Source organism: Chlorocebus sabaeus, chromosome 7, assembly GCF_047675955.1.
Source record: "Chlorocebus sabaeus isolate Y175 chromosome 7, mChlSab1.0.hap1, whole genome shotgun sequence".
In the NCBI taxonomy this organism is placed as follows: domain Eukaryota; kingdom Metazoa; phylum Chordata; class Mammalia; order Primates; family Cercopithecidae; genus Chlorocebus; species Chlorocebus sabaeus.
Genome location: NC_132910.1, coordinates 72,193,728 through 72,208,304, shown reverse-complemented (window position 1 = coordinate 72,208,304; position 14,577 = coordinate 72,193,728). Strand labels below are relative to the sequence as shown.

Here is a 14,577-nt window from a genome sequence, read left to right as displayed (position 1 = left end):
CTTGCAGGTGTGTGAAGACAGTGTTAGTGATGGCTATAATCCTCATCTTGGAAGATGCACCCCTCTCTAAGATTCTCGCTCTGGACTGTGGTTACTCTGAGGACCTGTCACTCTGTCATCAGAGTCATTTGGCACCTAGTAGGAGTTCAAATGCTGCAAATTACTGATAAATTAAAGGCCATGTCTGTTTTTCTCTGGTGTAGGCATATTCTACCTAACCTGCTACCCCTCATTGCCTTTTCCAGACCAGTCTAGGCTCACCTGGAGAATTGAGAATAGGATAACAAACCTAGAGAATTCCCTGGGTGTGGTCTAAGTCTTTTATTCCCTCTGAAGTAGGGGTGGTTTGGAGAAAAGAAGGAAGAGCTGGAGGCTGTTTTAGTGCAAGGCCAAGCTCCCTTTGAAACGCGAGTATCCCTATCTGTGTTAGGGACGGTGGGAACTAGGACCTCTCCTTAGGGGACGTCCTGGGGTGGGGCGTTTCTGTCCAAAGTTCGTAGCCTGGGAATAAATCCAGGGGCTTGTGAGCTTCAGAGAAGGTATCTGCAGCTGTCTGTGAACGACCTCCTCAGGTAGCAGAGCTGAAGACGAAGCTGGACGCCGCAGAAAGATTCCTCAGCCTGCGAGAGAAGGAGCGGCATGAGAGGCAGAGAGAGGAAGACAGGCAGAGAGAGGAAGACCGGCAGCGCGACCTGACCCGGGACCGGCTGCAGCGGGAGGAGGTGGGCGGGGCCCCGGTTCTCGAGCCCAGAGGATCCAAGTAAAAGCAAAGGGGCGGGGGGATTTCCTGTAGAAAACCTACCGTTTTATTAAAATCAACTCACTACTGAGCAAGGACCGATGTGCAAGGGTGTATGGGTTACGCAAGTCCCCAAGAGCCATGAACAAGGGTGACTTCTCTAGAACAAGAAGGAAGGAGATTCTCTGCCGGGTTTCTCCTGGTTGCATAAATAGGCAGACAGTCATCCCCCAGGCCCTTCCAGGAAGAAGAAAACCGATCCATAGATTTGCTGACTCTCTAGGGCATTTCAGCCTAAGAGAAAATTATTTTTTTCTTTTGCTTTTATTCGTATTTATTATTTTTATTAGTAGTGTTCATAATAATAATATGGCAATACCTTGTATTTGTGCAGTAGCTTTTCAAGCTTACAGAGAGATTTACGTAAGAGGTTTTACTTCTGTAACCATAAATTTATGACATTTTTAAAAGGCTTCATCCTCATTATCTCATTTAACATTCTCGGCCCACCTGTGAGCAAAATATTATTTTTGCTATATTAAAGATGAAAAAGCTGAGATGTAAACAAATTGAATTGCCCACGTTGATAAAAAGGGACTGGAACCCAACCTCCAGATTCTAAAGCTCCATCAGTCCCTTGCTGAGAACTGGATGGTGTTGAGATGACAGCTTTTCCTAAAAAACACTCTTTTTCTTCCTGGTTTTACTTTCCATTATTGGACTTCATGAATATTGTAGCAAAAGGGAGAAAACCTTAAACTCTAATGGTCCCTTGTTATTTTAGGTATAGTAAGAAAAAACAAAGTGTAAAGACTCTGAGGGGAAGTCTTATCACTGATAATCGTGAGGCATTGGCAATATTTTAAAACGTAGAAATCTTTTTTTTTTTTTTTTTTTTTTTTTTTTTTTTTTTTTTGAGACGGAGTCTCGCTCTGTCGCCCAGGCTGGAGTGCAGTGGCGCGATCTTGGCTCACTGCAAGCTCCGCCTCCCGGGTTCACGCCATTCTCCCGCCTCAGCCTCCGAGTAGCTGGGACTACAGGCGCCCGCCACCACGCCCGGCTAGTTTTTTGTATTTTTAGTAGAGACGGGGTTTCACCATGTTAGCCAGGATGGTCTCGATCTCCTGACCTCGTGATCCACCCGCCTCGGCCTCCCAAAGTGCTGGGATTACAGGCTTGAGCCACCGCGCCCGGCCAAAACGTAGAAATCTTAAGGCAATGTCTAAAATTAGCACAGACAATGCCAGTCCAGGTTTTCCTACCTGGCTGAGGATGTCTTTGTCACAGTGAGTCAGGAAAGCAGAGTTTAGCAACACTCCCTTTCTGCCATGTAGCAGTCATTTCCTTTTCCAATTACATCCTAGCCAGGAATCTGAGTAATTTTTCCCTCAATGCAGTTGGGACCATTTTCTCATTGGGAATAATTTTCTCTTAAATTATGCTAACTTAGAAAATAATTGGCTTATTTTCTAAGTGTATATGTTCATTCTATTTAAATAAAAGCAAGTAGAAATATTTTCCCTTTTAAAGAAAATGAATTACCTAAAGCGGATTTCTTAAATTTTGTAATCATATTGGGAAATATTAGTTGCTCAAATAACACACTTTAACACATATATTAGCTATTTTTGCATGTTGAGTTACCTATTTTCTGCAATATTTATTTTCCTGGGTTAAAATCTCAATCTCACTAAGAATCCAATTTACTTCACAAAATGTTTGCTATCTGTTATACAAAATTAAGAGGTGGGAGATATTGTCTGAATCCAGAGCCTGTTGATGTTTAAGCAGCTAACCTTCAGTTGTTTAAAACACTGCACTTCTGGATGATAATCTAAAACATGGAGAAGTGGTGGCAGTTGGACTAGTTGATTTCTCCCTTTTAAAAATAATAATCACAACAATAGAGTGCTCTAAATAAGATCTGTAATGAAGGGTCTTATTGGCCTAAAGATTATTCTCTTTTCCCTCTTTCTAATACAGAATGATGCAGGAATGAGCTCTGAGACATTTCGGATTGTTTTCTTACAATGACAGTAAGAAATAGCTGAAAGTCTTTTCTTTCCGCCATTTCAGCTATGTTTCTTAATTGCTTATCCATCACCTAGTAACAGTACATAGGGACTTGCTTATCCTGCAGACCCATTTATTTGACAATTGAAAGTAAGAATTGGGAATCCAGGACTTTGGGAAGCTGAGACGGGTGGATCACGAGGTCGGGAGTTTGAGACCAGCCTGGCCAACATAGTGAAACCCCGTCTCTACTAAAAAATATAAAATACTAGCCGGGCGTGGTGGCAGGCACATGTAATCCCAGCTACTAGGGAAGCTGAGGCAGGAGAATCACTTGAACCTGGGAGGCGGAGGTTGCAGTGAGCCGAGATCTCACCATTGCACTCCAGCCCAGGCGATAGTGTGAGAATTCATCTTAAAAAAACAAAAACAAAAACAAAACAAACAAACAAAAAAAAAACCCAGAATTGGGAAATTTGATTTTTTTTTTCCCTGGGGTCGCAAAATTTCTAAGATACTTCAGTAAATTCTGATAAAAGAAAGATTCCTTCAATCCTAATTCTAGCATTCATCCAAAGAATATCGCTCAAGTGGAATGTTAAGTTAAAGTCTTGCAGGTCCTGTTTTTATTGTATTTCAGAAGGGTGACCCCTCAATCTGCCTGCCACGGCCGATATATCAGAATTCCTACAATATCATCTCATTCGACTTGTACTGATTTTTCTTTTCTTTTCTTGGTCTTTACTTCAGAAGGAAAAGGAACGCCTAAATGAAGAATTACGTGAATTGAAGGAAGAGAATAAGCTTTTAAAGGAAAAAAATGCTCTTGTGAACGAGGAGAAGGAACATTACGAATGTGAAATAAAACGCCTTAATAAGGTATCAGGCAGGTCAAGCATGGGATATTAAAATGAGAAGTCCCTGCATAAAACATTCTTACCGAGAGTCACACAAAATCTAGGCTGCAGTGTGGGTCCCAGCCTTGAGGCACAAGAAATTAGCTGTGATTTTATAAATCACTCCTAGCTGCAGCTTTCAGCCATACTTGGCTAAGGAGGTTTTAGGGAATTTTTGTCCCTACAAAGATTCATCATGAAAAAGAGAAGTGAGGAGGAATTATAGAGACAGTAAGAATGTTTCTTAGTTTGAAGAACCACATAAAGCAAGTGGGTGTTTGCGAACAATAACGTATCTCTTGGTCAACCACAAAAGCTTCCTCAGGAAACAAACTGCTATTTAAAATGATCACTATGGAGTTGGGTGTGAAACACACTCTAAGGAAGCATGCTAAATGCCGAATCCAAGGCTGAGATGGTAGCTCTCTCAAGTGCAAGTCTAAAACCTACTTTAAAGTCAGGGAGAGGAAAGGTGTGCGCATGTGCATGCAGTGGTGTGTGTGTGTTGTTTTATGGACTAGTTGGTTCATATTTTGGAGGAATGGGTAGCTAAATAGTTCAGGAAAAATAATCCTATACTGTTGACTTTTCCAAGAGCCAACCCATATGTGGAACATAGGAATGCTATAGCACATGGTTGAGTTGAGATATGCATCTCTCAACTAGATATTTCCTGATAAAAGAACACAAAAACACAAATTGTCTTCTGAAACAAGAGTAGGTGATTGGACTTGAAACAGATGCTCAACCCCTGTATTTTGGACCACATGCCCATGGTTCTAGTTAACTAGTGTTCAGGGATGTCATTTAAAGATCCTCAAATTATTAAGTATGTGCCTGCATAGCTGGTAGGATGCTTTGCAAATGTGATCCTGCAGTAGATCTGTTCGTGGGACAAGTTATTCTTCAGGAGAAAATTGGAAAGTGAGGATAAACTTCATAATACACTTTATCCTCTGAGAGAGAAAAACCATGCTCAAACATACAAATGCAGGGCAAAATCTATCTTTTCCCTTTTGTTCTCTTCCAGAAAATGTTGCACAAATGCATTAGAGGAACTATAAACAATTGAGATTATATTTAAAATCCTCCCATTTTTGATACCATATTACAAGTTTTCTTACATTGTCTCATTTATAGATTGTCCCTAAATATAGATACAAAGATATAAACCTTGTAGATATTAAAACAGCCAAGAATGCTGTATTTGTGCTCATGTCCATGTGCACTCCTCATGTTTGTGTGTCCATATTTGTAGCTCACAGAAAATTGTTTAAAGTTAGAAAAATATAATTTTTCATCATTCCAGTGATAATACAATTTAATAATTCTGCATGAAATTTTACATTTTAAAATTTTATGATTTTATAATTATAAAATCTCAATTAGAAAAAATAATTTGAGTAGAATCAGATCTTTATACAAATGTCACCTCTCAAAGATGACTTTTATGGCTATCCTAATTAAAATTACATACTATACTACGGGTGTTTCCTGGTTTAAATTTTCCTTGGAAATTATTACTATCTAATATACATATATATTTTTTATATATATATATAGTCTAACTTTTATGACTTTATTTGTTTTCTAGCTACTAATCTTGGTTGTAAACTCCATGAGGGTAGGATTTTCGTGCCAACTCCTCTATTAGGCACCGGAGGCACAGTGTCTAGGCCTGTAGTACTTTTAGGGGCCCATAAGTATGTTTATGTTTAATTTCTCTTAAAATTAGAAGAAAAAATAAACTTTTGGGGTGAAAACACATTTTCATATATTATGTAACCATCTTTATAACAATGCATTTGTAAAATATCATTTTAACGTGTATTTTAGGGAGGGAGGGACTCAGGCAATGTCATAATGTGGTTCTGAAATTTTTCTGTTTTTTTTCACTGCTGTATCTTGAATACCTAGAACAGGACCTTGCTCAGAGTAAGATCTTAAATATTTATTGGATGAGTGAATGGATGAATTTAATTAGCTAGTATATAATATGTTTGGTAGACAATACTGGACCTAGAATTCATGCTTTAACAGGCATAATACATTACTTATGGGTAGTGAGGAAAAAATAAAAGCATGCTTAAAGCCAGAAAAGATTTCATCCCACATCTATACCTTAAGCTGTCCCTTGAAAGTATAGATATAAAGTGATGAGTTATGACAGTAGATTTTTGTCTTATTTAAGATGGGTATTGGTACCTAATGTAAGATATTATTGTTCTTCTATTTTACAATGAATATTTTTCTTTTCCTTCTTACCAATGTGATAAACAGAAGTTACTCAAAATGTTGTTTTTGGTAGCTGATTGTGCACACCATCCATCACAGCATGGAATCCAGAGCTTACCCTCTATGTACAAGCTGAATACCTGCTGACCCATATTCACTCAGCAAAACTGTGTAATATGTCAGCTTAGTAATTAACATACTGTTTTCAGAAGTTCACACAATTGTGTGTATTCAATTCAATTTATTTGCTTTGAAGAAAATACCTGGGAGTTTGTTTTTATCAGGCTCCTAAAGGGAAGCCAGATGTTTAACCAAAGTGAAAACAATTACCTAAGGCTACTCAGCTTGTGCCACCCATGGGCAAACTTGATTTGTCTAACATCTCGGTAGATCTGTTTAGAATATCTGTACTAATCGTAAATATTCTAGAATAAGTTATAGGTGTTTGTTCAAGGAAGTTGGGAAAACCCAAAATGGAATAAATATCTATTAGACTCATCTTTCATTTATGACTCATTTACAAAATTTCTAGGATCCCAAATAGCATGAAAAATAGATCAGAAAATGCAAATAACAAGATCTACAAAAGTAGTCTATTCCCAGGTGTAGGATAAGGAACTAGCATATTCAATTGCCATAATCCATTTGGCCCACCCCACCCTAGATTCTCTCTACTACTATTTACCCGTTGAAAAAAAAATGAACTATTCTGACACTTCCTAGAGCTTAGCACAAATCCTCACAAAACATAAATTATTAAGCTACTTTTATTGTTTCTGTAAATTCTCCCCAAAGGATGAAGAAAGCTCTTTATTTCTCTTACAACTTCCTGAAAAAAATGATATTCATATCAGGCTAGACAGTATCTATATATTCTAAGACATTCTACTAGGAAATTCCCAGTCTGTCCACATACTCAAAACCATACATTTGCTTGTCTTTTCCTACCTTTATGACCATATTATATAGTAATGCAGTGGAGTTAGTTACCACTAATATCACCAAATAGACACTGTTGAAGTTACTAAAGAAATACAGAAGCCAATTATTCTTAGATCTCTGAAAAGAAACCTTTTCTATTTGTACAGAGGACTCATTTGATAATGAGCAAGTAGTCATTTTGTGGTCTCTGAGGCCACACCAGGGTGAGAAGTGTTCTGCCACGATATTTGGAAGTCATTTTTGTTGAACTTATCATGAACCAAAGGTCTTCAAAATAGAGGCAATGTCTTTCATATGACGTTACCAAAAATAATGTAATGATGTGATCATGATAAGCTAATGACTAAGGACTAAGGACGATCATCTTTCTGGTGAATATAGGCATTTCTTTCCTCTCCTCATGCCACGCTAAAAGGATCAACTTATACTGGATGTCAAGAAAGCAGGGCCTCTCCACTCGGTAGTGAGTTAATGAATGTTTTAGCAGAAAACAAATAGGACTGTGGCTAGGCCAGGGCAGAAGAGTAGCACAACAGAGCTAACAGATTCTGAATCTGCATGGGCTCTCATTTCTGTGGATGTCCCTCTCTCCTGCTGAGGGCATGCCATAGTTATATAGCAGAATATTACTCAAAACATTACCTGGGACCAGCCACACCAGCTTCTGAGAAAGGCAAATTCTGAAACTATACCCTCCAGCCTACTGATTCATAATCTCTGGGAGTCAGTACCAAGGGATGGGCATGTCTGCTACCTCTGATGTTCCCTAATGTCTGAGCATCATTGATAGGGTATACATTTGACTGAAGCAGAGAATCTGGAGAAAGTCTATAGATACAGATTTTGTTTTCATAGTTGGCTAGGTGGAGGAGGAGGGTCCAACATCAAAACCTAAATAATAATGAGGATCAATTAACATAAGCATCATCATATAGAAAAGACAAAGATTCTGGAAAAAAAATACATATATGAGAAAATCAGAAAGAAGAAAGTTACTCGGTTATGTCAGCAGCGTTGAACATGAAATGCTTATTTGTGGGTACATTTGAGATGATTGTAACAATTATAAAAGAATTCATTCCATGTGGTAAATCTTAGATCAACAGTGTACTTATCTTATTACATAGGTTCTTCAGGATGCCTTGAATTTCAAGTGTTCATTTTCTGAGGACTGTTTGAGGAAGTCTCGAGTGGAATTTTGCCATGAGGAGATGAGAACAGAAATGGAAGTTCTGAAGCAGCAGGTGAGAAGCTGGAAGAGGCATGATCCTGTGGAGAACATACTGCCCATTGTTCATGCTTCTTTGGGTATTTTTAGATGTCTTGCTGCTAGAAATATGTCAAAGGTTTTTGCATTTATTTTAAGTAGAATTATCTAATTTTCAAGCTTGATAGGAAGAATATAGATCAGCTAGTTCAGTCCCACCATTTAGAATATAGGGAACTGAGTTTCAAATGGATTAAATGGCTTACCCGATCACACAGTTAAAAGAGGGACATGCCAATTAACCTTGGGTGAGGTTCTATTAGCACTGGGGCTAGAGAGTTTCATGTAGACATAGTTTTTGTTTTTGATTTTGTTTTTGAGACGGAGTCTCCCATTGTCGCCCAGGCTGGAGTGCAGTGGCGTGATCTCGGCTCACCGCAACTTCTGCCTCCCCGTTTCAAGCGATTCTCCTGCCTCAGCCTCCCGAGTAGCTGAGACTACAGGCACACGCCACCATGCCTGGCTAATTTTTTCTATTTTTAGTAGAGATGGAGTTTCACCATGTTGTCCAGGCTGGTCTCAAACTCCTGACCTCGTGATCCACCTGCATCGGCCTCCCAAAGTGTTGGGATTACAGGCGTGAGCCACCGCACCCAGCCACATGGCTTATTTTAAGAACACTATTAATCCCAACTCTGGATCTTTTCAGTAAACAGTAGCAGCTGAGTGATCATTCTGTAGTTGCTAGCCTCTAGGCCTTTGCACAATAGAGCAGTTTTAAAGAGAGTACTTTGCATTTATTATAATCACTGAAACCAGGTCTGCTCAGCTAGTCCCGCACCACTTAGCAATTCACTGATGCACAATAGCATTCTCCTCTCCACTCACCTAACCTCACTCACTATTGCCAAGTGGACAGCAAGAGTAAGGATGCACTCTCTACAACTTCTGCACGTATCTATTGGCAGCATAGTGCAGAGGAGATACTGCACTGGTTAAACTGCTTGTGTCTAAACTTACTCAATCTGCTGGAATTCACTTAACTGAGGGGCCGACCATGCATATCATGTCTCTTTTTATGTGAGAGGTTAAATAAACTAATGTAGAGAAAAATCTGGAATGGTTCATGGCAATAGTGGTAAATATAGGATACGTCAAGGAACCTCAATCCCTGAAGCACACATTGTCAGTAACTTATTAGCAATGGGAGACAGGGTGCCATAGAACAAAGGGCTGGAAAGCATCATTTTTCTGATGTCCCTGGGTATGATTTACTGACTGCTCTTGCCCTGAGTGAGTACTAATTACAAAGATTTTTGTTGCAATACATGGAAAAATCGAGCAATTGTGTTATTATTGCTGTTATTTGTTTTATTGTTACTGCTTCATATGAAGTAACCTATCTGTGAATAGATCTAAAAATTTTATAGCATTTGATGGTAAAGTTGAATTTTCTCTTCTGTCAATTTTACTTGAATAATCTGCTTCATTACATTCAGGGCAAAATACATAGCTGAAAAATAAACTCATGAAGAGAATAAGGGTAATATGCACAGTCTCAAAGCTCTGTCAAATTCTCAACCCCTAGAGTACTGTTGGTGCTAGCCAGGATTTCTTCAAAAACCAAAAGTACTGCTTATGTTCAAACACTTGACATCTTCGGAACTTGCATATAAGGTACACGACATGCAAGAGTCACTTTTACACATAAAGTTTATAATAATGGTTTGGTTCATATTTCTTACAGTGACAAATATTCTTTTTTCATAATCCCTGTGGGAAGACTAAAATCCATCTCCATAGTTTTGCAGTGTCTCTACTGCTGACTTTCTCTGTAAATATTTTAACTGTGCATGTTTGTAATCAGGCATCCACAATTGTTACATCACCAAGTGCCACGTGAAACACTAAAGGGTTTAAATGCACAAAGAAACTGAGTGGGAATCTTGGCCCCTACCTGACTAAAGTGATGACGTTGCCAGTGTTTAATTCTAATTAGATGGGCTCCTCCCATTTAAAATGCCTCTGGTGATTGTTTACAGAGCATTAGTTTAACTGTCTCTGGAAATGAATGTCAGTTCTCAACCAAAAAAATTATCAAAATGTCAGTGTGGCTGGATGTAGTTTCCCTTCTGTACTTCTGGTGAATAAACACTTAAAAATTTAATATGTGTATCTGCATGTAGAGGTATACAAAATGTTTAATTTCTTCCCTTGAGTATTTTGTTCTATTGCTGTCGACTTAGAACAATAAAATTGATAAACCTTTAGTTAAAATGTGTTGCACTGTTAGTGATGAAAGTGTAATGTGCAGTAGTTTTAATAGACAAAAATCTAGCTACTAGCTTCCAATATAAGTAGTAATTTAAATCAGAGTCTTAGAGGAATGTTTTTGCTTCATTCCCTAAGTTTCATTTGTTTTCATAGCTTTATATGCCAGTCTCCTAGCCCTCAGTCAACAATAAGTCAGTTGAAAACAATAACAATACTTAAACCTGTGTTTGTTTTTAGTTTGGTCACTTTTCTGGAATATTTGGAGTGCCTCTCAAGAGGTGTTCCACTCAAATATTACTATTATTTATGATACACACCCAAAGTAACTTATAAAGGGAAAATTTGTGAATACCTTTTAACAATCATGCTTTGCTTTTCCACATACATAAGGGTTTTGTTTCTCTGTTGCATTCAACTTATACATTATGTCTGGAAACTTGGGCATGTCAGTATTTAGTGACACTTAACAGCTATTTTCAGTAAACTGTCTTTTAGAAGTTCAAGCAGTATTCATACATCAAAGTCCTTGTGTTAGGGATGGATGACTTGCTCTGAAACAGTGACACTGAACACTAGTTGGGAGGGTTTTTTACAATAATGGAGTAGGCAGCAGTCATTTAAAATAAAGTCATTTACATGGCTTAAGAGAAAAGGAAGCTAACAGTAACAGCAAGTTAATATTTCTTAGGTGCAAATATACGAAGAAGACTTCAAAAAGGAACGATCAGATCGAGAGAGACTTAATCAAGAGAAAGAGGAGCTACAGCAAATTAATGAAACTTCCCAATCCCAGTTGAACAGGCTGAATTCCCAGGTACAAGTCAAAACAAAATAATCTTTGCCAGCATGTATGCATTTTTTTTTTTCATTTAAAAAATTCAAGACTTTTTGAGTTCTGTTAATTGCCATCGAATTTTTTTGAAAGGTCAGCACCTGGGATGAAGTCATTCTTAAACAATCTTGTAAAGAGATGAAAATGACTGGAAATTTCTTTTAACTTAAGTATATTAAGGAATTGCCCAAGAAATTGGATTCCAAAGTTTTTTTTTATAAAATAGAGTCCTTTTGATCTTTTTCTCATAATATTTATCCTGGTAGAATGAGAGTTGAACTACCTAGTACTCAAATAAAGTGAAGTGGTTTTCAAAATTCTTGTCATTTTCTTTGAAGGGCTATGTTGGAATGCTCCTGTCTGCCAAAAACATACATATTTCTAAATGCCATTTATATGTGAGACTGAGGATTTTGTTCAGTGGTTCCCAGATGTAATGTAACTGGAGTACTTTCAAGGAAGCCAGATAATGGTCACCAGTTTATTAAAATAGAATATATTAAATGTAAGCATACTAAAATTAAGTGTAATTGAATATATTAAAGTAGATTCAGGAAGTTGCCATGATGGGTAAATAGTGATGTTAATGAAGGAAACTGTAGCTAACATAATTTTGCCTTAAAAAATAAAACAAACTGCACCATTTTTGTTTGTAAAATATTGCAATACTTTTAAATAAATAGAAAATTGTTATGGCAATGCTGTGGCAGCTCTTAGTTTCAAGATTCTTAGTCATAAAAAATTTTTAAACAATTATCATTTTCTTCCAAATACAAAGTGGATTGTGAATTAAATTTAATTTTATCTCTGATTTTTTAAAGATTAACTTGAAATTCCTAATTTTACGTGGAAAAAATTGTTTTGCAGAACCATTTTCTCTGTAAGAAATTAGAAAAAATAAAATAGTAGTAAAAAAATCAAATAATTTTATGAAAATAATTCAGGCAACCTAATAATTCATGTAACAATAGATAAGACAATGTTCTCATTACTCTTGGTAAAAAAAAAAAAAAAAAAAAGAGATAATATATATACTTTTTTGGTTTTTGAGATGGTGTTTTGCTCTTGTTGCCCAGGCTGGAGTGCAATGGCGTGATCTCAGCTCACCGCAACTTCCACCTCCCAGGTTCGGGCGATTCTCCTGCCTCAGCCTCCCAAGTAGCTGGGATTACAGGCATGCACCACCACGCCCAGTTAATTTTTTGTATTTTTATTCTTTTAATTTGTTTCTTACATGCCTAGCTAGCCTAATTTCTTTCAAGTTGTCTCTGTACAAACTGTTTTACTTGCTGCCAGTAAAACAGTTTTAGAACAAAAAATAATTTGTTTTTTAAAGCAATTGTAAAATTTGCTGCCAGTACAACAGCAAGTGAAACAATTTTAATTTTAAAACAATTTTTAGTAAATTATTTATTTTTGTATGATAAATTATATATCAATATACAATTATATAATTTTGTTTATTCTACTATATTAAGATTGGTGATAGACTGGCAATGTCCTTGCCATTACAGAACTTTTAGTCTGGTCAGGAACATACATCTATCTACTTAACGTTATATACTATAATCCACAAGTCCTCTCCTGTGTCACCTGTAAACTTGATTGGTATCAACAAAATAAATGTATTTTCTAAATGCAGTATGGCATAATTGTGCCTAGAACCTAAAGGAAAATCTTAATCATATCTAAAGTGATAGCTTAGAGCTATGAAATTTTTTCTTTAAAGTAATGAAAGCCCAATCCTTTTTTAAAAAGTCTCATTTACTCAGTAGGAGAATGATAGAATTCACAGAGACGAAGTAGATGGTTTGATGATGTATGTTAAATGTATTAACAGCAGATTAAATGCTAAGATATTTAAAAAAAAGAACTGACGGCCGGGCGCGGTGGCTCACGCCTGTAATCCCAGCACTTTGGGAGGCCGAGGCGGGCGGATCACGAGGTCAGGATATCGAGACCACCCTGGCGAACATGGCGAAACTCCATCTCTACTAACAATACAAAAAAATTAGCCAGGCGTGGTGGCGGGCGCCTGTAGTCCCAGCTTCTAGGGAGGCTGAGGCAGGAGAATGGCGTGAACCCTGAAGGCAGAGCTTTCAGTGAGCGGAGATCGCGCCACTGCACTCCAGCCTGGGCGACAGAGCGAGACTCCGTCTCAAAAAAAAAAAAAAAAAAAAAAGGAACTGACATTACCTGACATTACCTTAGTTGAATAACATATTATTTGTTGTCCAAGTGGACTTTTAGAGGAATGTTCAGGTCAAACCATTCTGGCATTCTGAGTTGCTTTCTTCCCAGAATGTATTCATTCTGTCACTAAGATGCGTTAAGCCGGTGTCAATGGTAAAATAAGTAATGTGGTAAAGTGAAAGATGCTTAGGGTACTTAGAAATAAGAGAAATTTAGGGCAAAAAAGACTTGGTGTTCCTGCCTGCTCTGATATTCCATTGGTGGTAACCTTGAACAAGTTATTTAACTTTTCTATGCTTCCTTTTCTTCATCTGTACAATGACAAAGTTGAACTCGATCATCTCTAAAATGTTTCTTATTACTCTAAAATCTCTCTCTAAAAAATAAGTTACCTAACCTCTTTTAGTATACCTGCCTGTAAAATATAGATAATGAAACTGACCTTATGACTTCACTAAGTTGTTCTCAATGGTAAGTGAAAAAAGCAAAAAACAGGCCAGGCGCAGTGGCTCACGCTTGTAATCCCAGCACTTTGGGAGGCCAAGGCAGGCAGGTCACTGGAGATCAGGAGTTTGAGACCAGCCTGGCCAACATGGTGAAACTTCATCTCTACTGAAAACACAAAAATTAGCTGGGCATGGTGGTACACGTCTGTAATCCCAGCTACTCACGAGGCTGAGGCAGTATAATCACTTGAACCCAGGAGGCAGAGGTTGCAGTGAGCTGAGATTGGGCCACTGCATTCCAACCTGGGCAGCAGAGTGGGATTCTGTCTCAAAAAGAAAAGAAAAAACCAAAATACCCTGTAGAAAACATTTAGCTCAAGCCAAATCATGGCTCAGAGGTATTTTATAAATTATTTTAGTCTATTAGAAGAGGGGGCATGTTTAATAGTTTCATTTAGTTGTATAATTAGCATGCTACTTTCAGTTCCTTGTAATCTAATTTTGATGCTTTCTTTTTGCAAGTCATTCTGCTATATGCTGTGAGAAAACGAAAACTGGTTCTTGCTAGTAAATAACTCACAATATAGTAAAAGAGACATGTACAGTCTATCCTCATCATCACCAATTCTGCATATGTGAATTTCCCTACTCATTAAAATGCATTTGTCATCCCCAGATCAATACTTGTGGTGCTTTGTGATACATCCTTACATATGAGCAGAGCAGCAAAATTGTTTCCTGACATATACACATTCATAGTGTTCTTTTTGTGGTCCATTTAGTGCCATGTTTGCTGCGTT

At 37.6% G+C, this 14,577-nt stretch overlaps 1 protein-coding gene across 1 annotated transcript in view; it reads left to right on the top strand.

The window, feature by feature from the left end:
* Positions 1 to 14,577, top strand: part of TNIP3 (TNFAIP3 interacting protein 3) — a 53,049-nt gene that overhangs the window by 25,513 nt on the left and 12,959 nt on the right. Inside the window, exons 5-8 of the mRNA XM_073017827.1 lie at positions 573 to 722; positions 3,503 to 3,631; positions 7,953 to 8,069; positions 10,995 to 11,120. Of these exons, the coding sequence (XP_072873928.1) occupies positions 573 to 722; positions 3,503 to 3,631; positions 7,953 to 8,069; positions 10,995 to 11,120 (522 nt within the window). The remainder of the gene's footprint in view (positions 1 to 572; positions 723 to 3,502; positions 3,632 to 7,952; positions 8,070 to 10,994; positions 11,121 to 14,577) is intronic.